General features: G+C 51.1%; 1 protein-coding gene across 1 annotated transcript in view; it reads left to right on the top strand.

Moving 5' to 3' along the window:
- The window catches only part of plxna2 (plexin A2), a gene marked incomplete at its 3' end in the record, with an annotated part of 110,484 nt that extends 83,807 nt beyond the window's left edge, over window positions 1-26,677 (top strand). The window contains 18 exon segments of the mRNA XM_062460508.1: window positions 135-220; window positions 223-248; window positions 1,166-1,276; window positions 1,278-1,338; window positions 1,341-1,366; window positions 1,973-2,069; window positions 2,507-2,625; window positions 2,627-2,707; window positions 9,793-9,944; window positions 12,561-12,678; window positions 14,350-14,486; window positions 15,507-15,674; window positions 16,873-16,966; window positions 22,475-22,714; window positions 22,944-23,087; window positions 23,540-23,774; window positions 25,532-25,674; window positions 26,405-26,677. Of these exon segments, the coding sequence (XP_062316492.1) occupies window positions 135-220; window positions 223-248; window positions 1,166-1,276; window positions 1,278-1,338; window positions 1,341-1,366; window positions 1,973-2,069; window positions 2,507-2,625; window positions 2,627-2,707; window positions 9,793-9,944; window positions 12,561-12,678; window positions 14,350-14,486; window positions 15,507-15,674; window positions 16,873-16,966; window positions 22,475-22,714; window positions 22,944-23,087; window positions 23,540-23,774; window positions 25,532-25,674; window positions 26,405-26,677 (2,311 nt within the window).
- Between the last annotated feature and the right edge of the window lie 781 nt (window positions 26,678-27,458).

The following is a 27,458-nucleotide window of genomic DNA, read 5'->3' as shown; positions in this document are numbered from 1 at the left end:
TTGTGCCCACTTGGGACGTAAACTAGTTTCCTCCTTGGCACTAGCCCCCCACTCCCCCCCCCCCCCCCCCCCCCCGTTACTGGACCGCAGCCTCTTCCTGAGTGTGTGTCCTGTCCATCTGTCTGCCTGTCCAGGTGTCTCTCCTGTGTGAACAGTGCCTTCCGCTGCCACTGGTGCAAGTACCGCAACCTGTGTACCCACGATCCCTCCAGCTGCTCCTTCAGGAGGGACGCGTCAACGCCTCCGAGGTAGGTCACACACACATGCACACACACACCCAGTACACACTCACTCTCTCTCGCTCACGCACACACACCTTTTTTTCTCTCTGCCTCCCAGTCCCAGTTTGTTGCTCCTAGCCCCAGGGCTGTTCTCCAGGAAAAGAGATCTAAGATCCTCTGTATTGACAGCCTCCATTCATACCTATTGTAGTTTGCGGCAGCAATTAAGACACTGACACATCCCAAATCTCTCTCAGTTTAGCACTGAAGCTGCTCCTGTTAACAACGAAAATTGTCAGATCGAGACGGATCTATATGCAGGGTGCATATTGTGTGTGTGTGTGTTGCTGATATTGACTGTTCCCATCCTGTTAGGTGGTGTTTGAGGCAGTAAGTAGTGTGTTTGCCGCCTATCAAGGTGTCAAGTAACACATTGATCCAGCCAGGCACCTGAGACACTACTGCAGAGGACAGAGCCTGCCCACACACTCCCTAACACGCTCTCCTGAGGACTCACAGTAGCACACACACACAGGCACACAAACGATCACTCACTCTCTCTCTCACACACACACACACACACACACACACACACACACAGAGACACACACAAACTCCAATGCTCTATTACGCCCCTCCCTCTCAAAGCAATGTCATCCTGTAACCCCCCCATTGCCGTCAACTGTCATCAGTGACAGAGTAGCGCCGGCAGCCAGTTCACCCCAGGAGGTGATCCTATTATATGAGGAAGGCTAGGAATCAGGCCTGGGAGCGGGAGCAACACTAACACACACACTCACACGCGCATACATGCACTGCGGCATTTCCCCCAGCTATCTCTGGTATGATATTGGTATGTCCTCCTATTTTGATAATACTGTTGTTGTTGCCGTTGTGGTTGTTTATCTCTGTGCCATCTCCCCCACCCGCGGTGGCCCCTGTAGGACTGCCCCCAGCTGGTGCGCTCCGAGGAGATCCTCATCCCAGCAGGGGAGGTGAAGCCCATCACCATGAAGGCCAGGAACCTGCCCCAGCCCCAGTCTGGCCAGCGCGGCTTACGAGTGCGTGCTCCACATCCAGGGGGTCAGCCACCGTGTCACCGCGCTGCGCTTCAACTCCTCAGCGTCCAGTGTCAGAACAGCTCGGTGAGGTCGGGGTCGTTTGGAGAGAGGCGTGTCAACTCGGCGGGGCGAATCTACAGCCCGTGTGTGTAAGCGTGTGTGTTAGTGTGCGTGTGTTTATGTGTGTGTGTGTGTATGAGAGTGTGTCAGCGGGGAAACTGGGGAGCCTATTTCCACCAGCCAGAGTAATTACACAGGAGAGGACTGCTACAGTGGTGTGCTGTCCTCCAGCCTGCCAGACTTCATTCCCGAACCCAGAGGCTATACACACACACACACACACACACACACACACACCCTACACACACGTGCACACATGGTCAGGAGGAAGCTGTGGCCTGGGGATAAGGCTTAGGACAACCCTGGGACAAGGAGAGGAAAGTCAAATCAGCTCTCTAGTTAACTGACTGCTGCCTGGATCAGCCATCTCCCATGAGCTGATGCAAGGTTGTTGCAACATTCTGGAACATTTACATGCTGCACCAGCCCCCAGGAGGTTTTAGACTCTTAGGCCTTATGGTGAAATTCTAACCTCCCTCTCGTTCTGTCATTCATGCTCTGTCTCTCTCTCTCTCTCTCTCTCTCTGCCATTCCTGTGTTTTTAACTCCTCACCCCTACCTGGCCTGCAGTATCTGTATGAGGGGATGAAGATCAGCGAGCTGCCGGTGGATTTCTCAGTGGTGTGGAACGGCAACTTCATTATTGATAACCCTGAGAACATCCAAGGTAAGACCAGGCCCTGTCAACACCCTCCACTCTGGGTGGCTAGCACTCAGCAGATGGGGCTGTGCTTGCTCTCTCTCTCTCCCTCTCCCTCCTCCCTCTGTCTCTCTCCCTCTCCCCCTCTTTCTCTCTCTCCCTCTTACTTTCCCTCACTCCGTCTCTCACTCGCTGTCTCTCTCGCGCGCTCTTCTTTTCTGTCTCATAATGTCTGATCTCAGGTGATCAACACACACAGCAGCTCACCTTTCCTTTCACTGAAACAAACCGAGTATGAAGAACACAGCTGCATCTGTCTGACTTTATCAAGACAACACCTGTAGGAGCACAAACCAGACGTGTTCTGCTCCCGGACAACAACAAAAACGAAGAACATTTGCTCTTCCAAGCGTGTGGAGATGGGTAGTTATGTGAGTCTAACTCACCTGATGTCTATCCCTCAGTGCACCTGTACAAGTGTGCGGCGCAGCGGGACAGCTGTGGGGTGTGCCTGAAGGCGGAGAGGAAGTTCCAGTGTGGGTGGTGCTCCGGGGAGGGGCGCTGCACCCTGCGCCACCACTGCCCCCCCCCTCAACCCCTACACCACCCGCTGGCTCGACCTGTCCAGCAAGAACGTCAAGTGTACCAACCCACGCATCTCTGAGGTCAGTATGGACACCAGCTCTCTACAATCCCTCTCTCTCTCTCACTCTCTCTCTCTCTCTCTCTCTCTCTCTCTCTCTCTCTCTCTCTCTCTCTCTCTCTCTCTCCCTCCTCCCTACCTCTCTCTTTCACACCCACCGAGAAGCGAGGTGCTTGTTGCACATGAGGAGATACAGTATAGTTTTAGCATGGGAAATCTAGATGCTAGTTCCATGTTGGAGTTAGCATGAGAAGCTAGGTGTTTGAGAGTGAGGGGAGAGCTGGTATTAGCATGAAAATCTGCTCTGGCTCCTCTAGAGCCTGCAGGGTGAATAAGAATGAGGATGGAGAAGGAGGAGACTCCGCTGGGCCCTGACCCCACTTACACAGGCCATGCAGATTCCCTTTCTCTCGTTCTCTCGTTCTCTCGTTCTCTATCTCTTTCTCTCTCTCTCTCTCTCTCTCTCTCTCTCTCTCTCTCTCTCTCTCTCTCTCTCTCTCTCTCTCTCTCTCTCTCTCTCTCTCTCTCTCTCTCTCTCTCTCTCCTGATTTGAGTCTACAGTATGTAAGGGAAGAGCATATGGTATTTGTTTACAAATGTGTCCATGCAAGTGCCTGTGTGTGTTTGCAATGAGAGCTCTGCTCACCTTCAGCGCCTCTGCAAGGGTGATGGACCTGACACACACACTCATTCACATACAGTAACACACACTCACACACACATCCTGTATAGGCGTCCCTTTCACAGCACCCTGCCTTCTCTGTCTCACTACACCACATGCCTGAGGGTGTTTGTACTCATTGAGTGGTTGTATCCCTAACGTATAAAGCTGTGCAACATGTCCTACAGTTTACAGTATGACTGCTCTGCCTCCCCCAGTAGCAGACTGACCAACCGGGTGTTCCTCGGCAGGTGTGATCTCATTATGGCCAGTTTATCGACATGCCTATTTCTGCATCAGAGGAATACGTGTTCATTGATTTCTGCCATATCAGCGACCACACTCATAGGCAGCGACCACACTCATAGGCAGCAACCACACTCATCGACAGCCACCAAACCTCTGCCCGGCTCCGGAGAGGTGAAGACCTGGAAGTGTTTGTTTGTTTTCCTGGTATGTTCTCTCTGTATGGCTTGGCTGGTGTTGGGTCTCTGGGGAGACAGGCCTGGACATAGGATGTAATTAGCTTGGGTAACGCACCAGCGCTCTCTAAATAAACCCACAGAGAACCCTACCTCACTATTGATTCATTTGGCCCTGTGCCCCCCACCACTGATTGCAATCTAACTCCAGACAATTAAAAAGTGAAGTTAACGGCCTGCCTAATTGATTTGCTCGACTGTACACTGATTAGTCTGACAAAGAGAGGTGTGATGACTCTGGGGATCTTGGTTGTCCTCTTTCTTTACTCTTTCTTATCTTTTGTTCTCTCTCCCTCTCTCTACCCCCCCCCCCCCTTGTTCCCCTCCCCTTACACTCTCTGAGTCATCCTTGAAAATTGAGTTAGGTTGTTCTTTAACTCTATTACTCTCTTGGCTTGTCATTTAGTGGTATGAGAACCAGTGGATGGTGTGTGTGTCTGTGTGTGTGTCTGTGTGTGTATGTGTGTATGTGTGTGTTTGTGTGTGTGTGTCTGTGTGTGTGTGTGTTGCATTATATCTGACAAGCAATCCTGAGCCCCGTATCTCGCTCGGTCCAGTGTTTTCATTAAGGCTGAGAGCAGTGTATGAGATTACTGAGGCTACAGTCAGTCTGGCCATCCATCCCTCTCTCCACACATCCAGAGAGAAGGAGAGAGAGAAAGGGGGATGAAAACGGCTAAAAGAAGCTACAGAGAGAAACTCGAGAAGGGGAAGTTTGGAGAGGTTTGGAGAGGTGAAGTGAGGTGGGCGGAGGAGAAGGGAAGGGAGGGGAAGAAGAGAATGCCAAGTGGAGGAAGAGGAGGAGAGCGTGGAGGAAGAGGAGGAGAGGAGCGTGAAGCCGCTGTGGGGTGTCAGAGCTCAGGCCTGTTACACAACACAGCTGGCGCTGGAAACCCACAGCATTGATTTACTACTGGGGTAGAAGATAGGCACCAGTGCAACACACATGCGCACACATACGCACACACACGCACTCACTCACATACAGTACGCACACATACCAAGGAAGAGAGAGATCCCGAGGCAAGAATACAATCAGAGCATTCCTGGCATTTATTTAACTTTGCTGGGTACTCTTCTGCATCTATTAGCCTTCATGCCTTGCCCCCCAACCTTCTATCCCAAATAATGATAATTTCTTCAAAAATGTGTTTTTCCCCTGTGCCCAGAATGTATTCATACATTGTGTTGTGACTGCATGCACCAAAGCCCCAATCACAAGCTGGTTTGTATACATACATAGATATTAGTACATGTGCCTAGCAGAGGACGGGTTGTCTTGAATAATTAATATTTCTATTAAGTGCCATGGTTCCTCCCTACACCCACCATTAATATTTAAGAGATGTAAGCCTTTTCTAACAGGAGGGGGAACCACATCAAATGAAGCTGGGAATTAGATGGGTACTTGGAAGTCTTTCCTGGGAATTGCCATATAGGCGGTGATGGCCTTGACATGTATAGAAGCTGTAGAAGAACTTAGAATAAGCCTCCAACACTCAGATGCACACACAATCACATGCACCCATGGTGCTGACACATGTGACACATGTACACATACTGTACACATACATGTACTCTGTTTCTTTCCTTCTTTCTCCCTTTATCTTTTTCACTCCTGACCTATACACTCTCACACACATGCATCAATATGTGAAGCAACGCTGTCATAATAAGGGTCCTGTCACCAGCTCAAGGAACCAGGAGAAGCTTCACTGCTCCTCTGTCTGACCCGTCAGTGGTACTGTCAGGCCAAATTGTGTCCTAGGGCCAAATACTGTCCTACCTGACGTCACAATGCCGTTCCGATGCAAGGACGCGTCCGTCGCTATGCCGACCTTAAATTCCTAAGATATCTACGCGTGCTAGCAGGAAACTGTCATGGTTGCTATACTGGTTACTAGGTAGGAAGTTTTGTATTTAGGCCTTCCCGGTCTGTTAAAATTGATGCTAAATTAGTAATTTTTTCGGCGAAAACAACTAGCTAGCTAGCACTAGCTATCGAAGGAGTGAAAACTTTAAAAAGACGCGTCCTTGCATCGGAACAGCATTGTGACGTCAGGTAGGACAGTATTTGGCCCTAGGACACTATTTGGCCTGACAGTACCACAGTGGCCAGACCCACACACCCTCACCCCAGCACTGTGGCCAGCCAGACCCACACACCCTCACCCCAGCACTGTGGCCAGCCAGACCCACACACCCTCACCCCAGCACTGTGGCCAGCCAGACCCACACACCCTCACCCCAGCACTGTGGCCAGCCAGACCCACACACCCTCACCCCAGCACTGTGGCCAGCCAGACCCACACACCCTCACCCCAGCACTGTGGCCAGCCAGACCCACACACCCTCACCCCAGCACTGTGGCCAGCCAGACCCACACACCCTCACCCCAGCACTGTGGCCAGCCAGACCCACACACCCTCACCACAGCACTGTGGCCAGCCAGACCCACACACTCTCACCCCAGCACTGTGGCCAGCCAGACCCACACACTCTCACCCCAGCACTGTGGCCAGCCAGACCCACACACTCTCACCCCAGCACTGTGGCCAGCCAGACCCACACACCCTCACCCCAGCACTGTGGCCAGCCATTCACTCTGACTCAACACTAGCAGGCTGATGTTCCACCAAGCAAGCACATACACACACACACACAGAGACACACACAGACGCACACATTGTGCTTTGCAGCGTGAGACAGATTCTGAATAAGTCATGCTGCCCTGAAGTGCCCCCTCCTCTTCACACAGCAAACACATCATGTACCCCCCTCAGGTAGAGCAGCAGCTCTATTTGCAGAAGAGCACTCACTGAGGCACAAACACAGCCTCCAAAAAGAGTCTACCCTCCTCCCTTCACCCTCCCTCTTTCATAATTTTTCCTCATTCTGTCCCTCCTCCCCTGGATTTGGTATGCTAAAATCTATTTTCATTAGCAATCATATTTCCAAGCAGGCTGACATTTAAGAGCCAATAAAGAATTTAGAATGTAGTTTGTGGTGAAACAAGTGATAAGTGGAGCTTTATCAAGCCCATTACACTTCAGTCACAATTAAATCAGACATGCTTGAACTACAGCTTATCGAGGAGACCAAAGAAACCCAGATAGGAAGTCAGACAGACATACGAATGGACATACTGGTGGGCAGACAGACAGGCAGGCAGGTAAGGCAGACAGATAGATGGATGGACAGACAGACAGACAGGCGGGCAGACTGACAGGAAAGTATAGGGCACTCAAACAGACAGACAGGCAGACATGTTGTATGTAAGCTATGGTGCGCATGACAGGATCTAACAGGACCACAGACACTGCTGGAGTGGATGTCTTCAGTATATCTGACCTTGGACTTGAGAGGATTAAAGATGCGGGACTTCTAGTGAAGAACACTTGAATAAGCTGTAGTGATCCTCATTGTACGGGAACAGATAAGAACTAGGCTGTCACCCTAGTCGATGGCTCACTGTAGCTTGTAGTCTCAGACATTACTGTAGCTTTAAGACTTCCTCCCTTCACTTCGTCTGTGTCTGTTCATCTGCCTCTCTTCTTCACTCCCCTCTCCCTGCAGTGAATACTGATTGTTCCCTTCACAGTCTCTCTTGTTGAATTTGGCCGGTACTACGTCAACACCACTTCACCCATTACTTCAGCTGAATAAGTCAATGCTACCCCCACCACCACCACCAGGCTGGTCCTGTTGGCTAATCCTGTCTGTCTGTGTCTCAGCCGTTGGTGGGTTGGGGGGCATGGGAAAGAGTGGCGCTGGCTGGCTGACTGGCTGGCTGTTTTTCTGGGTATTACCCTCCATTGACAGTGTGACACGGGCACGCGGGCAGCACTGCTCTTCCTAACAGGATTACACAGGGAGCGTGGCGTAGCGTGGCGAGGGTGCAGCGCGCAGGAGGCTCCCCCCTCCTCTCCTTTCGCCTCGCAGAGTCGGCGTCAAGACAAACAGGCGTCTCCGACGCCTTGAGCGCAGCGTGTGTCACCTAGCCTGAGGGGCGAGAGAGAGAGAGAGAGAGAGAGAGAGAGAGAGAGAGAGAGAGAGAGAGAGAGAGAGAGAGAGAGAGAGAGAGAGAAGAGGAGGAAGTGGAAGATTTATGAAGCTCTTACGGACAGACATTCCTGCTGACCATCCAGCCAGACTGCAGTCTGCCACGGTCATTAAGGAGCTCTTTGCTGTGGTCTGTGACCCAGAGGGGGAGAGTGGGCATGCTCCCATTGTGTCGGAGGGTCCCACAGACGGGACAAGGCGCTTCTCTGCTCCCACTCTGCTCCCAGGCTGAGCGGGAGCCTTTGAAGTGCCAGATCTGCTCTTCTGATGAATGTAGACTCTAATGTGCCAGTGACTGTTCAGAGCGCGGGGCTTCACGCATGGATTCAAGTGGCTCCCTGTGTCCGGTGTGGCGTGGGAAGAGCCCCAGCCCAGAGTCTGGCTGGCAGGGCATCTGGCCGACACTCTGTAGGGGCACGGATACGATGCCGCGGCGAACACGCCCTCAGAGTAGAACTTGGGAAATGATCTACTCATCACTCCATCCATCCATCCCCTCCCTATTTCTGTCTCTGAGGAACTTCACTCTTTCCCTCGTTCCTTATGTAACCATGGCTGAGTCGGTTCCAATAGCTGGAGTTAACGGCTGACATGGATATATTTAGCCAGTATGCTTCCCCTTCGTACCCTGCTGCATGCCCAAGCAGCAATAAAAAATGAATGTATTCAGACCCGCAGGCAGTGCAGTGACACACTTACTTTACATCCAGAGCAATTAATGTCCACTAAATCTAGATTACAATGCCGACGTCCCGCTGGGCGCCCGCAATGCACTAGTGGGCGCTCACTGGGGGTGAGGAGGAGGCGTGACGTGGTGGGCTGCGGCACGGCGAGCGGGCACCGTTTCAAACGACGGCTGCTCTTGTTGGTTTTTATTTGAGCCTCCGTGCCCAGTAATGGCATATTGATCGTGTACATAGCGGTGGTGACTCTGGATACAGAGATGGTGGCGTTCAACCCCTCCCTCCTCCCGGCACTCACCCGTCGCAGACATACTAGAATATCCCTGCTGCCTTTCTCTGTATCTCCATCTTCGGATGTTTCCCCTCCTCTCCCTTCGTTCTACCGCTCTGTCTTCTCTGCTCCCCCTCTCTACCGCTCTGTCTTCTCTGCTCCCCCTCTCTACCGCTCTGTCTTCTCTGCTCCCCCTCTCTGCTGGTGTGAGGCCTGGACAGCTGCCAGGCTGCAGGCTCACTGGGCCTCTGCAGCACAGAAGGCACTGTGACACCCTGTGCCAAGGTCATGCTGGGCGGCCATATTGTATTTTATGAGAAGGTGGGCAGCACTAAGCGCTAATATGGCCTCTTGTCGGATTTATTGTTCATGGCAACAGCCGCATATTTAGCCCAGGCAGCTATCTAGAATGTTAATGCTCCTGGGCTTCCTGCCTCCTGTTTAAGGACACTTTCCTCATTGCTTTAGTCATACAGACAGACAGGAGTTGTCGATTAGCAGATTGTCTCAAGTTTTAGGGTCGATGTGGGAGTTCTCTTAAAGTATTTGTCCTATTATGTGTATGTATGTGTGCGTGTGTGTGTGTGTGTGCGTCCATGGTGCGTTCGTGGCGGAGGATGAGATCACCTTGGCGCTTGTGCGATGCAGGTTCCATTAGAGAGGGCTGAGTGACCATGACTCATGCTCGTGTACGAACGCTCTGACATTTGTGGCTGCGGAAGTTAAAAGTGCTTTAATTGCATTTCAGTTCAGCCCGACCATATAAGGGTGTTCCTCTCCAGCCATCCGTCAGCTCTTGAGACAGTCGAAGCTGCACCTCAACTGTTTAGACAAAGTGCACAGGGGTCATCAGAGTTCAATCTGAAGAATGAAGATTCCAGTTTTTGCCACTTCTTTTCTGACTCAATGACCTGTGACCTTCTGACCTTTGCCCCCTGTCCCCTGCAGGTGACTCCCATAGCAGGACCTCCGGAGGGGGGCACACGGGTAACCATCCATGGTAAGAACCTGGGCCTGGCCTTCGCTGACATGGTGGGGAACGTGGAGGTGGCCGGGGTGCGCTGCAGCCCCGTGGAGGATGGCTACATCATCGCTGAGCAGTGAGTCAACCGTCACACACACACACACACACACTCACACACACACACACACACACACACACACAGACAAACAGAGCGCACTGACCCCAACCTTACTGTGTACAACACTCTCACACACAATGGCTCAAACTAATTAAAAGTGTTCAATGTTAATTAAGTTAGCGTTCAGACTTCTCCACTTTAAATTGTTGTTGTTATTCTATCATGCGCAGAAAAGAGCATGAAAGGGGAAACCGTCTAGACTGGGTTATGTACTGTATGGATTTGACAGTGTAGAGGTTAGAATCATTTGCAACACTCCTCTGCATCTAGGCTTAATGAAATATGTTATCAAAGCCAGCCAACAGTCTCCAGCTACTCTAAGCAAACATGCCATGTTAGTAGCTAGTTCGCATTAGTTCGAGAAGACAGATAGATCAAACAACTCTAAAGTCAGCATTTGCTGCCACAGCTGGCTACAGTGTAGTAACCTATTGCTAATGAAGGTTTTCTAACGCTAGATTACGATCTAGAATTGATAGTATAGCTGGAGCTCAAGAAAAGACGGAGCTATTCGTCTGGCCATGTATTCCCGCTCAAGGAGAGAGCCCACGTCTCACACCTCACTGCCTCCTTCGCCCCACAACAGCTGTGTGTTTTTGCTTCTGTTTACTTCCTTAATTGTCCTGCGCGGGCGTACCAGCTCCCATTCACCCCTGGACTCATTATGCGTGGTCGCTGTTTTATAATGAGAGAGAGAGAGAGAGAGAGAGAGAGAGAGGGAACTAGAGATGCAAAATGCTAGCTCAGGACCAGCTACCTTCTGGTTTGGGGGGCAGCCTCACCTAAACAGGTGGAGGCCAGCCTCCACAGTGGAGGGGAGGGAGTGAAAAGTACAACGCACAGCAGGGTTCGCTGGCTCCAGCCTCGACCCCGGGTCCTGATTTTTGGACTCCCAGGTTGCAGAGAAAAGACAAACGGAAAGAGAGAGGAGGGGCAGAGACACTGTGGCCATTTGCTGTCTCCTCCACCTCTATGAAAGGAAGGGCAGTGAGTGTGAGGGAGTCAGCAGGGAGGAGGGAGCGTCTTCCTGCGTGGGGAGAGCTGGGCTGTCACTGGCACACAGCAGCGATGCCTTTTCACCGAGTCCTTAACCTTCACTCGTGTAGTGACCTACTTCTGGCCTGCCTCTCAGCCCTGCTGAGGACGCGCTCTGCACCACTCAACCCTGCCGCGGTGTCGCTTCCAGTCAGACAATACTTTGCTGTATGTGTCAGTACTGTACTGTATGTCTTAGTTTAGTCCAAAACCAGAGGATCTGTTTTTTCTTATGGGCATCAAACACCAAGTATATTGTCTTCAACTAGAGATAACTTTCTAACACCTATAGGCTGTTTAGAACTATACATTGGTGCTGCTGTTGATGGATGGCTAGCCTCTGGACGGTACCGGTCCCTCCCCAACCAGCTCCCGGTGTCTTACTGCGCTGCTGTAATTGAAATGTGTAATGTGCCACCAGCTGGACTGAGCCATTTGTCAGCAGTGCGCCCATCTGACAGCTGTTTAATCTGATTTGGCCGATGCTGGAAGGAAGGCATTTGAGTGGAGGTGTTCAAAGAGATCTGGGACCCCAGCTCTGAGGTGGGGTCTCAACAATTGCCATAACGGTGGTGGTTTGGCACCACCACAATCGAGATGAACTGCTGTACTTGTGAAGGAGGCTCCTGTATGAGGCCCAGGGTCAGAGGGAGGGTGCAGGAGGTCTGGGAGCCAGGTTAGGAGGATGCCCCCTGGTGGAGGAGAAGGCAGAGTTCCCTCCGTGGCGAGGCCAGTAAATCCTGCCAGTCCCTCTCTTCCACTGGAGCTCTGTAAGTCATTAGATGTGATTCAGGGACAGACTTGGAGAAACAATGAGTCCTCCACCTCTCTCTCCCTCTCTCTCTCTCTCTCTCTCTCTCTCTCTCTCTCTCTCTCTCTCTCTCTCTCTCTCTCTCTCTCTCTCTCTCTCTCTCTCTCTCTCTCCTCCCCAGACCCTGATTGCTTCATGCTCTTTATTACTCTCAGCCAGTGCAGATCGATGTCTGTCCCAGTTTTATTATGTCATTTGATCTGACCACCTGCCGGGCTGGGTGACACCTGATCACACGCTATGATAAAGCACTATTGATCTTACAGGCTCCTCAGTGTGATTTACATCAGACGTGGAACAGCCACAACACCAGAGCTCCACAGTGGGAGGCCTGGTTGGCTGGCTGGCTGGCTGGTTGGGGATATTTACGACACCTCATAACCAAGGTTCTGTGGCAGCTGTGTGCAGAGGAGACTGGGTCTGGAAGGTCCTGGCCAGTTCTGTGGGCATGTTGTGTGATGACATCAGGCTCTAATAAACAGTGACTGCAGGACAGAAAATGGATCGAGCCGAAGGAGGTGAACTCATGCTGCAGATAACCTTGCTAAGCTTGTCTCACCATAAACAGATCAGAGATCGTCAGAGTGCTCATTGTATAAACTGACTGATGAGAAAAGCGTTCCGTTTAGGGCTTTCACAAACAAAGTCTTCTCATAATTACTTTAGGATTTATTCTTGGATGTGTATAAGTTAAGTGTGTTCCATGCTTGTGTTTTGTGTCCCTCCAGGATCGTGTGTGAGATGGATGCGGCCCCTGCAGACAGCAAGTCTGGACCAGTTCAGCTGTGTGTAGGAGAATGCAAACCTGAGCTAAAGACCCACTCCACTCAGCTCTACTCCTTTGTGGTACGATGCTATGCTCTAATTTGTATTAGCACACCAAAACATACTCATACTTTTACTAAACACCACAGAATATTACGGGAAAGGAGCACATTAGAGAGCCGTTTTCTCTTTGACAATCTTTGTTTTCCGATGTTTGGGATATTTCAGTTGCCATGCCTACAGACAGTACCACAGACTGATGGCGACCTGTCTGAGGTCTCTGGTTTATTTTGGTTATATTATCCCTCTGTTAGTGGGTAGGGGGGAGAGGTCGCCACACTAATGGGCCTCACCAGCCTCTCTCACTAGCTTTTTGCTTTTACTGGGTAGCACATGGTCAGGAAATTAAGTTAATGTAGGTTTTATGTCATGTTTTTGCATGAATAAAGTGGTTCACTGATTCAAAGCCTTGAGTAAATTTGCAAACATATACCAAGCACTTCATTGTCTTAAAATCATTACTGGTGTCTTCAAAAGCCAGCCTCTTAAACTGAAGGTATCTTTCAAAGGCTTAAAGATGTATTGAAAAGCGTACTGCTTTATTAGTAAGTAAGTGCTGAAGTAGAGCTTGATAAATGAGCATAGTTAGAGCATGCAGTAGAAGCATGCGTGAGTAGAGGGAAAATAGCTTCCTCTGCTCTGGAGGAAGAGGAGGCAGCTTGGGTTGGCTGCAGCAGTTGGAGCAGACCCCGGGAGAACTGGCACACACACACACACCACCGCACCTGTCCTCACTGTCCCCCTCCACACACACACACAACCAGCCTGCAGCAGACTGATTATCACCTGTCCCATTCACATGTTTCCTATTAGCTAGCCCCTTAACAATTAACAACAGCTAGTAATTAGCAGCTTTGTTTTCATAGTGTTATTTTAGCAGCCTGTTCCCTGGCCACTACAGCATTCTAGGGGGACATGGACATGTTGGGGGGTTGGGCTGGTGTTTGTTGCTTGTTATTGGGCTGGATTGCCACTTCACTTACCCATAATGCATTTGCTGCTCTGGAAATGGCCGATGTTCTCTGTGGAGCTTCAAACATGTTACCTGCAATTCCCCAGTTTCATGGGCCATAAAAGAGAAAGCAACAAAGCAACACAACAAAAGCTCTCTTCAATTTGTAGACAACAAAACAGACTCCCCATGTGGCCGCCTGTTTCATAAAGCATTATGGCCCGTCTCTGACAAAGGACAGTGTAAATGGAGGACTGTTTTTGTTTGTGTGTGTGTGTGTGTGTGTTTGTGTGTGTGTGTGTGTGTACTTCAAGTAGAGCTGTTTTATCTGTCTGTCTCAGGGTGCCTGGGCTGTCTGTTTAGATAGTTGTCCATTCTGTCTGTCCCAGGCTCCTGTGACGGAGGCCTGCTGTAAACACCAGTTATTTCCAGCTTGCCTCCTGAAAGGGTTAGTCAGACAGAAGTGTGCCATGCAACAACAAAACACAGGAGGAGGGTGGTGGGTCTTTAAAAGCTTCCCTCGTCTCATCTGTCCCTTATCTTCATAAGGGACAGATGCCTGTATATTACAGTCACTGGCCACCAATAGCAGTTATTTGGATGAAAGGCAGACAGCATGAGGTGAATTTAGCACAGACACTGATACTCTACCACTCGCTAAATATACCTCTCTCTCTTTTCCATGTCTCTCTCTTGCTCCCTCGTCTGTCTCTCCATCGCCTCTCCCTCACTCTCTGTAGATTCCATCCGTGCAGGGTCTCTCCCCCAGCCGAGGGCCAGAGTCAGGGGGCACCAAGGTCACCATCATGGGCGAGAACCTGGGGGCTGGCAGCAGTGTCAATGTCCAGTTTGGGAACCAGACCTGCGAGTTCTATGGGTAAGACTCACAGTACACACACAAATACACACACAACTTGTTACATTTAGTCATTTAGCAGATGCTCTTATCCAGAGCAACTTACAGTAAGTACAGGGACATTCCCCCGAGGTAAGTAGGGTGAAGTGCCTTGCCCAAGGACACAATGTCATTTTGCACGGCCAGGAACCGGCAACCTTCTGATTCACAGCCCAATTCCCTAACCGCTCAGCCATCTGACCCCCATGTTACATGCTGTAATGTCGCCATCTGACCCCCATGTTACATGCTGTAATGTCGGCTATGGTTTCTGCTCAGCTCCTTTACACAGCAAAGATGGGAGGGACAAACCATTTGTAAGATTTTCTAATACAGTGGTGATTTTGTCAGTTATGTAACACCCTGTATTTCCCATTTTCAGTAGTACTTTTCCTTGCTCTCTCCTTCACGCTTTTCATTTTAGAGACGCCCCTAGGGACCTCTCCCTCTCTCCCTCTGTCAGAACCTGGTGGAAATCTTAATAAGGTTTTGATGACCTACTGCATCAAACCCTGCTAATAATAGCCTCCAGACAACCTTGTGTTCCCCTCAACTTCCTTCCTTCCTTCCTGCCTGCCTGCCAGCCTTCATTCCTTCCTTCCTTCCTTCCTTCCTTCCTTCCTTCCTTCCTGCCTGCCTTCCTTCCTTCCTTCCTTCCTTCCTTCCATCCTTCCTTCCTTCCTTCCTGCCTTCCTATCTTACTCTCTCTGTCTCCCTTCCTCCATCTCCTATCTTAAGGTTCTATTTAAAAGCATGCTGTGCTAGTCTGATTGTGATACTGTAAGGCTGAGGAGTCAAGCCAGTTTTAATAAGATCTGGCCTAATTACGGTTAGTGTTGTGTTTTTCCAGGGTTTTTGGCAGGAAAAGGAGGGTGTGGGGCACTCTCACACAGGCAGGGTGGTACTAATGAACTGGCACAGATTCAGGGGGTGGTGAAGACCAGAAACAAAGACACGCTGACTGACTGTGTGTGTGTCTGTGTGTGTGTTGCCTCCCTGCAGGAGGTCCATGACGGAGATTGTGTGTTACTCTGCACCCTCTCTGTCGGGGGTGGGCTTGGTGCAGATCAGCGTGAGTGTGGACCGGGCCCAGGTCCGAGAGAGCCTGAGCTTCGAGTACATGGAAGACCCCACGGTCCAGCGCATCGAGCCTGAGTGGAGCATCGCCAGGTAGGACGCACACACACTCTCCCCACACTGCTCCTCCCTGCTCCACTCTGCATCGCCTCATCGTGGCAGAGAGCAGAAAAGAGAGAGACAGACATATGAGGGAGGGACATTAGGAAATCTAATCTACAATTAAAGAAAGTGACAGAGAGAGACAGAAAGAACAAGGCAGAGATTGAGAGACCTAGATAGAGAAACAGAGACAGAGAGAGAGAGAGAGAGAGAGAGAGAGAGAGAGAGAGAGAGAGAGAGAGAGAGAGAGAGAGAGAGAGAGAGATAGAAAGAGAGACAGAAGGAACGAGACAGAGTGATTGAGAGACCAAGATAGAGAGACAGAGAGAACAGAGAGACAGAGACAGAGATTGAGAGATCGAGGTAGAGACACCGTGAGAGAGAAGGGAGGGACACCACTTTGTTTATCGTTCTCTGTATTGAGGGATCTCCGCCCCATCCCCTTCACTCTCACACACACACACACACACACACCAGACAGAGCGACAAACAGCGCTGGAAGAGGGAGGGGATCAAAGCAGCTGCCAGTGCTCCCTGTCTACACAACACCATACAGATACACACCGCTAAGAGGAACCGGGAGGGGAAAGCTAGATTTGTCATTCATTACATAAGATGCAGCAGATACCTAACCTGCAGCAATAGAAATCCATGAAATCCGTAGTTAGAGTATGGGTTATCTGATGCGGCGGGATCGCTCCGTCAGCAACATAATACACCACCGCCATACGGCTCTGTGTGGTGTTGATTTCATGCTGCTGAGTCTTCCTCAACAACAATGGTGGACACAACTGGAGAAAAGGAGTTCTCTTCTTCTCCAGTCTGCCCACCTCCCTCTTTTCCTCCGCTCAAACCACCTCACCTTTTATCCTTCCCCTCCTCTCCTCTCCAGCTGCTGTGTTTATCTGGGGTATTATCGAGCGAGGAACGGCCCCTGAATGATAACTACCAGCTCCTTTGGTGGTTCAAAGACAAGCGTGCTTCGTTTGATTGCAGCTACTGAAGTCTGCTAAAAGAATCTTTAATCATTATCTCCTCAAAGGCCTATTATCTCCTCAAAAAGTATTGTCAAAGAACCAGTTTGAATTTCCTGAGTTTTACCTCTGAATTATCAGAGGTAAACAGGGGTAGACTTACCTATCTGGTTGGCTGTGTATCTGACTTGTGATGTCTGTTGTCTCTGGTGCAGTGGCCACACCCCTCTGATGGTGACAGGAACCAATCTGGACATAGTCCAGGAGCCCAGGATCAGAGTCAAGTATGGAGGGAAAGAGTCTGTCAACGTAAGTACCCCTCCAGCCACCATCCACATACACTACTACTCAACCACAGTCTACTGGGCTGGAAGGGAATACTACTGAACCACTCACACTTCCAGAACCTTCCTGCTAGCAGTGTGGCCCGAGACACTGTACAGGTGAAGCAGAGGGGGTTGGTGTCTTACATGCAGTGTTTCATCAGAGTGCTTTACACTAGGCCGCAGTCAACACTTTCAGGCACAGACCTTGCTCTACCCTACTCTGCTCTGTTCTGCCTGACTTTGCCATGCTTTACCCTGCTGTTCTTTGCTGTAATCTGCTCTACTCTGTTCTACCATGTTCTACTCTGTTCTACCATGTTCTACCATGTTCTACCATGTTCTACCATGTTCTACCCTATTTTCTACCATGTTCTACTCTGCTCTACTCTGTTCTACTCTGTTCTACCATGTTCTACTCTGTTCTACCCCAATCTGCTTTAACCTGCTCTAGTCTATTCTGCCCTATTCTGCTGGACTCTGCTCTACTGTAATTGTCAAAGTTCAAGTGGAAAGATCTTCTCGCTGGGAGTTGTTTAGAAGCCAGAGTGAGTGAGGGAGCAGGTGAGCGGGCCGAGAGATGGAGAGGGGGGTGGGCAATGAAGCAGAGCTAAGGGAGACTTAGGATTCTAGGAGGGGTTGGGGGGGGCATCGCACCTCCTAATGGGTTTAAATAGAAGATTAACTGCTGTCAGAAGACTTTGGTCAGCATAAAGAGGGTCTGTATAATCAGGGCCGGGCGGTGGAATCGTTACAAATTACATTTGCTCCCCAGTCCTGGGGGTCCATGTTTAATTAAGGGAATGGTATTTCTTCTCTGTGTTTGAGGTGAAGGTGGGGAGGGCATGGTGGTGGGAGTGGCGGGGGAGGGGGGGAGGATGGCTGAGCAAATTGCCAGGAAATAGCCTGCAGTGAATGTGATTGTAAAGATTCACATACTGTACATTATTACTTAAGAGTCCACACACACATGCACACATAGACACCCACCAACATGTTCCTAGCCATCTTTTGAAGTGGCCCCCTTATGTAACCTTGTGTTCACACGCCTCTCTCACAGATGTGTGTTCTAGGAGAAGCTAGCTGCTTCTGAATCTCCCGCTCCCCATCTCGTCAGGACATTTAGGACTCAATTTAGACCAGAGGTGTCTGAGTCATTTTGCAATATCCTGCCTGGGCCCTGGGCCTTCCTGTCAGACAAGTCTCGGCATACAGACACAGTTCCCCCCTGTGAGTAGCAGGAGGCAGGGTGAGGAGCAGCCACAGCCCCTGTATTTACATGGTGACTTGTTCCAGAAAAGAGGTTTCTTCGAAAGCTCCTGAAATGGGATTTTACCCGTGTGGTTGCTGTCTGGTTTTGTCAGTTTGTAGAGTCTTTGAACGAGCATCCTTTCTTCATTCTTTTATGGAGCAGTCGTCATCCCCCCCCCCCCCCCCCCCCACCACCACCACACACACACGCCAGCAGAGCAGAGCCGCGCTGAGTCGTCTAGCACAGAGCCTGCCTGCCTTTGATTCCACCCTACAACCAGCCTTGTGAATTTTTATTAACTGCTGAGGTTACAATTATGGATCTCTTCATCCCTTCCTCACCCCTTTGTGGCTGGGGAAGGCAAACAGCAGTGCAGTCTAGCAATCAGGGCCTGCCGCCTGTCAGACGGCCTTCAAAGCATCACCTGCCTCCCTCTAAATTGCCTCGCTCGTCTCCCTCCCTCGTGTCACCTGCGAGGATTCACAAAGAAGCTGCCTCGGAATGGGAGACAATTTTCTTTTGCGACGGGCTCTGGTACCTGTCACCGGTTCACAATTGGAACATTAATCATCGTCTTGATTAAAGTTAAAAGGTTTATTCTTCAGCCTCCACCCATCATCATTTTCTCCCGTGAGAATCAAGCCGCCACGGTTTGGGCTGTTAAGTTGTCTGGTGTGATACTGGGAAAAGGGCTGGGGTGCGGCGTACCATCAGGTGCTGTTTGAGCTGATCACAGACATACTTCAGAAGATGAGCTCCCAAGTGTAGCATTTCCAGCCCCCTATACAATCAGACAGCCAGGAAGGAACGATGTCTCAAAGAATAACATCTCCCTAAGAGGCACATTATAATCACCCCTGGCGCACATTAGATGGTGAGATTTTCATCTAGTGAAACTATCATCTGTTCTTCCTACATCCGTTGAACAGCCTCTCCCAGGCTCCTCTCCCCCCTCCAGTCTCTTCACTTGCTTCACGCTCCATCCATTGTGCTCCAGCCAAGTCCCCCTTCTCCTCCGCTGCCATCATCCATCGCTCCACCTCTCCCTCCTGGCCACAGGCCCGTAACACGTGTCTATCGACAGTGGAACAACACTGGGCATTATTCAACTCTCGCAGCGGAGCCGGCAGACATCTCCGAGCAGCAAACTCATTTACCGGGAGAACATTTTTCACCTTCTGCCTGGTGATGCTGCAAACTGCTACATGAACCAGTCCAGACAGACAGGCAGACAGACAGGCAGACAGACAGACAGGCATACAGGCAGACAGGAAGACAGACAAACAGACAGACAGACAGGCTGACAGGCAGACAGGCAGACAGACAGACAGACAGACAGACAGACAGACAGGCAGGCAGGCAGGCAGGCAGGCAGACAGGGTTTGGACACAGACACAAACAGTTGCCAGCAGTATCTACAGTAGCAGTTGGTAGAAACAGCAGGCACGGAGGAGGATAGATGGAGTAGAACTGGGACCACTCATAAGAAACCATCATCCAACCGGTGACCCCTAACCCCCTCAGCCCTGGAGCCCAGCCCAGCCCTGTCCAGCCCTGTTCAGCCTGACCCAGCTGTCTAAGTCAGGGAGCGGAGAGGCTTGAGTGGGCTGAGGTGGATCCTGATAATGAAACCAGCCAGAGGGCTGGACTCAGACTCTGCCATGCTGTGTCTCCTTCCAGGACCACAGCTCATGTCTGTGATGCCCTGCAGCCACTTTGCATTGGATGTGAAGAGTTCACATGCAGTCATTTGCAGTCTGAATATGGAGACTTTGGGGAACCAGCTGGATGTGCTAGCTGGTATACTGACTGATCTGCTACAGTAAGTAAGCATAAGGATTAGTTTCAACACGATGACGTCTAATATGTGATACTGCCCCAAAAAGAAATCGCAGCCTCTCCACCCATCCCTCTAAGCTATGGCAGTGCTCAGGTGCACCATTTGCCCCATCACTACCCACAATCATATCCCCTGCTATCCCCCACAAGGCATCAGTCCTCCCATCACTGGCAGTAAGGCCCTAAGCTCATTGGCTTATTCTTCCGGTCCTCTCCCTGGATTTACTGGCTGCTGTCGTCGTCATGCCACAGCCTCGTGTGATGAGTGGCTCAGAAGACAGGACGCAGTGAAGGGAAGGATTTTCAAGAAGGAAGATAAAAAAGAAAACAAAAAAGAAACCCCCCCCAAAAAAGAAATTGCCGGAAAAAAGGAGTGTTGACGGAGTGTGCTGAAAACAGGCGGTGCCGTGTGCAGCTCAGGCTGAACAGATGGTGGAAGGAGCCATCGTTGACTTGCAAATATCTGTCTGTGCCCACCAAGACAGAGCCAGCGACAGCAGCATCTGTGCCCGTCTCTCTCACATGTCAGTTTATCGCTGCGGTGAGGAGAAACTGTGCGCAACTTTTACTTTCACTGTCGGCCGGGAAGCGGAATTATCTGCTGCTCATTTAGATGAATTGGTCAGGAGTGTGTCGTGTAAGTAAACACACTCCCTGGCAGATAGCCATCACCAGAGCAGCAGATAAGATGGAATTAGAGTGTAAACCTTCCCTTAGTCTCTCCTCTCACTCTCACTGAGCTGTTCTCTGCATCCTGTAATAGGATTAGGAGATGCTTGGAAAAGTGTGTCACCGGCGCTATCCGTTTCTATCCATTTTTTAAAAGGCTCTTTTTTGCGCTCTCTTTCTCTCCCTCTCCCTATCTACATCCCTCTCTCTCTCCCTTTCTTTCCTGCTCTCTCGCTCTCTCTCGTTTTCTTTCTGTCTTTCTGTCTCCAGCTCCCCCCGCTCTGGATCTCTCTCTCTTTCTCTCTCCATCTTTCTCCCTGTTTCTCTCTCTCTCTCCACCCCCCTCTCTCATACTCCAGTTCTCTAACATGAGACCCGGGGTTGTAGAGGGCTGTATGATGTCACTGCACTCCAGGAGTCACCAGGGAGGTTGTCCCGGCCCACACACGCTGGGCTGTGGCTGCAGCTGTCTCAGCCGGGATGTGGGAACCATGTTTCTGCGGTTCTGTCTTCTTCCTGAACCCGCCTCAGTGTGCTGTGGAACCAGCCCAGAGAACCAAGAGTACTAAACATACAGAATACCCTTAATAATTGATTCCAGTGCCCCACACACACAAGAAAAACACACATAGACCAAGAGACACTGTTGTAGTAGTCTGTTCTCTAGCTCCAAAAGCATGTCTGGAGTTATCCCTCCCCACAAACCGCCACCCCCCCCCCTCTCTCTCTCTCTCTCTCTCTCTCTCTCTCTCTCTCTCTCTCTCTCTCTCTCTCTCTCTCTCTCTCTCTCTCTCTCTCTCTCTCTCTCTCTCTCTCTCTCTCTCTCTGTCTCTGTCTCTCTCCTCCCTATACAGTGTACTGTATCTGTGAGTTATTGGGAGCAGGCAGAGTGTGTTTGCATCGATCCCCCTCCCTCCAGCAGGCAGCAGGACAACAGGTAGGAGGCGTGGCACCTCCCCATCTCACGACAGCTTTGAAGATATTTAGCTCTAATTAGGTCATACCATTGGGAGAGATCCAAGCGTGATAGAGAGATAGGGGAGAGAGAAGTAGGCGAGAGAGAGAGATAAACATATCCAGGTAAAGCATCGACAATCAAACGCTCCTCCCTGCTGTGAGCTGGGACAGCTCCTCCCTGCTGTGAGAGAGGTGTCAGTCCTATACAACTGCACTGCGTATACCTGACTAACCCTGCCAGTGTGGACAGCCCGTCACAAGGGTGAAGGTCAGACAAGGACAGACAACATTCCGTCATCTCCACTTCCATTGTTTGAGGGCGTCCATGGCAACACTCAAAGACCGGTTTAATGAAATCTGTAAAACCCATCTATCCTCTTCTCCTCTGGAAGTCTGTTGTAGCACGAGCGGGATCAGACCTTAAAGCTCCCAGCGGGTGTAATATCCGTGTTCACGTGTTAGCGTTAGCCACGCAATGCCGGCGTGTGCTTGTCATAGGGGGGAGTATGAGGAGGGGTGCTCGACGCCGGCTGTGCCGTCTGCCGTGTGTGTGGAAAGCCGAGCAGCTCTGGCTGATCCTGCCTCTCCAGCCTGTTTTCATGTTTCATTTCAGGAGAACTCCGGTTATTAGAGCATGAGCTCGTACGAGTGCAGCGGCTCTGCTGCTTGTTAGTGCAACAGCACGTCTCGGAAGGACTTTCGGAAGCTCACTTCTTTTCTCTCCTCTCTCTCTGTCTTTCCAACACTCCCCCCCCCCCCCCCCCCCCCTTTCCCCAGGTGTGTAAGGTTCTGAACGCCACCAGTATGAGCTGCTTCGCCCCCTCCCTGGTAACAGAGTACCGCCTCGGCCTGGACTCGGTCAAGCACACCGACGAGTTTGGCTTCGTGTTCAACAACGTCCAGGCTCTGCTGGTCTACAACAACACCAACTTCCTGTACTACCCCAACCCCTACTTCGAACCGCTCAGCACCAACGGGGTTCTGGAGCAGAAGCCCGGCTCGCCTATCATCCTCAAGGTAGGGAGGAACCCCTGGCAGGAGCCGGGGGGGGGGAGGGGGGGCATCCCTCCTCTCCTCTCCCCGTCCCTGCCCTTTCTGACATCCATCAAGGAGATGTGCTGACAATGTGAAACCATGTTTGTGTTTGGGTTCATTGACTGCTATAGTGAGCGTGTGATGTGATCAAAGGGTTCCCCATCTCACACCTGCCCCCTGCTCCCACCCCCCTCCTCTATCTCCCCCACAGGGAAGAAACCTGGTGCCCCCGGCCTCAGGGGGGGTGAAGCTCAACTACACCGTGCTGATTGGGGACACCCCCTGCTCCGTCACTGTGTCAGAGAGCCAGCTGCTCTGTGAGCCGCCAAATCTCACCGGACAGTACAAAATCATGGTTAGTATGGACCCTCTGAGTGTGTGTGTGTATGTGTGTATTTTTTGGTAGGGTGTGAGTGGGAGTGTGTGTGTCTGGTTATGGGTGTGGGTGTGGGAGTGCATGAAAGAGAGTAAGTGATTTATTTTCCATAGTGTTTGACCTGTGAACGCCATTATGTTTGCACTCGTCATTGTTCATTCAGCTGGAGGAAGCAGAACACAGGGAACACAGTATGACAGCCCTAGCTGTCAAAAGGTTTCACAGGAATCCAGTGCAATTATTTCTACTACTCTGCCCTATTGAGTGCATGCCCCAGAACACTTCAATTCTCTCGGAAGATCAGCGAGCGTGCAGGGGGGGGGGGGGGTTGTAGGGTTGGCTGGTGTGTGTGTGTGAGAGTCTGGATGTGTTCATTTCTTCATCCAGTACAATGTCCTCTGATCCTCTGTGTGTGTGTGTGTGTGTCCCAGGTCCAGGTGGGCGGTCTCCACGTGTCTCCGGGCGCCGTCCACATCCTGTCTGACAGCCTGCTCACCCTCCCGGCCATCGTCAGCATCGCCGCTGGCGGCGGCCTGCTCCTCATCATCGTCATCCTCGTCCTCATCGCCTACAAACGCAAGTCACGAGAGAATGACCTCACTCTCAAGCGCCTGCAGATGCAGATGGACAACCTGGAGTCCAGGGTGGCACTGGAGTGCAAGGAAGGTGAGCATCCCTCGGACGTCAGGACAAATACAAACTTCAGTGCAATAAAACTGTTCCGAAAAAATTCCTCTTACAATAACATCATTCCTTACACTACTATTACAGTACAAAACATCCTAACACCATACTAATACTTGTATTTACACTAATGATTATATATTAATAATTATTATGAATAATGATGAATGACCTCACCTCACTTTCTGTTGCCCTTATCTGTGACACCATCTGAAGCCATCTGTGACATTGCTTGCAAAAGGGGTTAGAAATTTAATTGGATTTGATCTAATTATGTACACTGTGCCCTTGGTACACTAAAAAGGTTTCGCTTCTGTAGCATGTGATAAAGAGCCCAGCAGCTCCTCAGTGTGGGAAAGTGCAAAGTTCATAGACTGTGGTTCACATGTGCTTGGTTCAATGATATTAAAAGCATAGATGGGCATTTCTGCGGAGTGCCCAGGGAGGAATTCAGTGGTGTTGCATAATGTAATAGTAATTACGGCAAATGTGGGTCAGTGAGTCATGGTTTTGCCTGACACACACACACGTTTGCCCTGCCCGCGATCCCTATCGTGGCACACCCTATTTCGAGAATGCCTTGTGCTCTCCCACTGACTCACATCCTCTTTACTTCCACGCACACATGCACACAGCCCAAACACTCTGTGACCTCCTCACACACAATGTCTAACACAGCGGAGGAAACTCAACTGTACGTTCAGGAGATCTGGAACGGCATGATCATTTTTATTTCATAGTAGCCTTTTTCCCGAATCACGGAGGGAGCGTGTGAGCGCGGGGTCTCTTACAGAGGCATGCAGGGGCCGTTCCCTCAGTGATGTCGTGTAGCGGCTGATTTCACCTGTCTGACTGTACATACAACACTCTCTGATGGCTCTTTTTATTGTTTTGAGGCACTAGGACACTACCTCACTCAGGTAGTTTCAGTAAGGCTGGTAATTGGGGTAGGGAATGCAGCGGGCTGGAGGACACGTGGTTTTTACCAGAACGAGAGAAAACCACAGGGAGCCAGGCATGACTTGTTTGTTACATGATTGGATTCAACCCATAGAATAATCCTGTGTGGAAAAGGAACTTTCTTTTGTCTGCGTACAACCTGTCCTGATGTTGCATCAGTGGTCACAGAAGCAGACAGACAGACAGACAGACGTCCGGGTGGAGAGGGGTCTCATGTTTAAACCGTCAGCAGCTGAGGAGGCTTGGCCCCAGGGTGGATTTAGACGGGCACCTGGGTCCCCCACAGGAGTGTGTGTCTGAGCCCTGGGCTGGGGGCCAAGGGCTGGGAGATGGAGGCGATTAGATGGAGGGAGCTGGTGCAGAGCAAGGCTGTAGTGAGAGGAGGGGGAGGAGGAGTGTGGGGGGAGGGGGGTGTTTGCCCTCAGGGCAGAGAAGGGCCCAGGACACAGACAGGATGGGGCCAATTAGCACAGCTCACCTGCAGCCTCAACACACACACACCTGCCAATTTATTGGCCAGAAGAGTGTTATCCCCCCTCTCTCCGCTCTCCTTCCTCGCTCCCTCGGTGCGGGAGCCAGGTGTGGTGTTATCTGCCCTTCTCTTTGTTTCTTCTCGAGAAATACTCGATTTAGTGACTTATTTCTGTCATTGAGAGATCCCAGGGATTTAACCGTCAGTTTTCGCATCGTGTGAGGAGATGTTGCGCGGGGTGCATTTGACTCACGGCCCTTTCCTGTCTCTCTCTCTCTCTCCCCCTCTCCCGTCCACCGGCCTCCAGCCTTCGCAGAGCTGCAGACGGACATCAACGAGCTGACCAGCGATCTGGACCGCGCCGGCATCCCCCACCTGGACTACAGAACCTACGCCATGAGGGTGCTCTTCCCCGGCATCGAGGACCATCCTGTGCTGAGGGAGCTGGAGGTGAGCATGGAGAGGGTGGGAGAGGGAGGGAGGTGTGGAGGGAGGTGTGGAGGGGAGATAGAATGAGGAGGGAGGGATAGGGGCCGAGAGAGGGGGGGGGGGGGAGGAGAGAGGGAGAGAGTGATATGGAGAGAGACGGCGAAAGAAAGGGAGAGAAAATGGTGTTGTTAATTGTGTCCACCCTTCTCCGGCACTGCCTCCAAATCTAGCTCAAAGCCCTGGGAGAGAGAGTGTATGAACCAGCCTGCCTCTTTGCCCTCTGGTCACACACACACACACACACACACTCACACACATCATTCCAGGGTAAACAGGACCAAATACAGGGTCCCAGCCGGCAGCTATTTCATCCACCAGTAGCTCCAGTATGAGGAGTAATGAACTGGGTAATGCCCGATGCTCTGCCCGCCCTGGGAGCACCTCTGCTTGGCAGAGCTGGAGTTGGCGCTCCATGTAGCTGGTTAATACCACAGCTGCTCCCAAGCCAGCCAGAGGCCAGCTCTACTGCGCAGTGCTGCATGATATAGAACAGGTGATAGGGCTGTGTAGGACCTAATAGTACAGCTTTATAAGAGATGTTTAATGGAGGGTCTAGTATGTCAGAGTTTCATAACAGTATTTAGGATCACCAAGCAGCAGTTGTCCCTGTAACTGTGCAGTAGAATGTCACCACTAAATCAAGGATTTCTTCAGTGACATTTATGAAATGTGTGTGTGTGTGTGTGTGCAGGTGTCTGGTAACGGCCAGCTGCACGTGGAGAAGGCTCTGAAGGTGTTTGGTCAGCTCATCAACAACAAGGTGTTCCTCCTGACCTTCATCCGCACGCTGGAGATGCAGCGCTCCTTCTCCATGCGCGACCGTGGCAACGTGGCGTCGCTCATCATGACGGCGCTGCAGGGGCGCCTGGAGTACGCCACCGACGTGCTCAAGCACCTGCTGTCCGACCTCATCGAGCGCAACCTGGAGAGCAAGAACCACCCCAAGCTGCTGCTGCGCAGGTGGGAGAACACACACGCACGCCAACCACACACACACACACACGCCATCCCTCAGTCTCACACTCCGTTTTGGTGCCTTCTGTCGACTGAATGAGGGCCCTTAAAAGATGCTAGGACCATAAAAAAAAATTGGCAGAATATTTGAATATATGTTGTCCCCCCCCCCGAACAAATACAAATAATATTGATGTAGAGACACTGTCCTTTCTCACCTCCACTATAACCCCGCCCCCCCCCCCCTCAGTGTGAGAACAGGCCCTGTCACTATCTCAACCTCAGAGCTTCTGCTGCTTCTGAAACTTTAATCAGCAGCTCAGCTCTGCTCTCCTGTCTCTCCTCTCTCTGCTCCTGTCTCTCCTCTCTCTGCTCCTAACTCTCCTCTCTCTGCTCCTGTCTCTCCTCTCTCTGCTCCTGTCTCTCCTCTCTCTGCTCCTGTCTCTCCTCTCTCTGCTCCTGTCTCTCCTCTCTCTGCTCCTGTCTCTCCTCTCTCTGCTCCTAACTCTCCTCTCTCTGCTCCTGTCTCTCCTCTCTCTGCTCTTGTCTCTCCTCGTTCTGCTCCTGTCTCTCCTCTCTCTGCTCCTGTCTCTCCTCTCTCTGCTCCTAACTCTCCTCTCTCTGCTCCTGTCTCTCCTCTCTCTGCTCCTGTCTCTCCTCTCTCTGATCCTGTCTCTCCTCTCTCTGCTCCTAACTCTCCTCTCTCTGCTCCTGTCTCTCCTCTCTCTGCTCCTGTCTCTCCTCTCTCTGCTCCTGTCTCTCCTCTCTCTGCTCCTAACTCTCCTCTCTCT

Source organism: Osmerus eperlanus, chromosome 4, assembly GCF_963692335.1.
Source record: "Osmerus eperlanus chromosome 4, fOsmEpe2.1, whole genome shotgun sequence".
NCBI classification, from domain to species: Eukaryota; Metazoa; Chordata; class Actinopteri; order Osmeriformes; family Osmeridae; genus Osmerus; species Osmerus eperlanus.
Note: the sequence above shows the minus strand (reverse complement) of the source record. Positions and strands in the feature narration are given on the sequence as shown.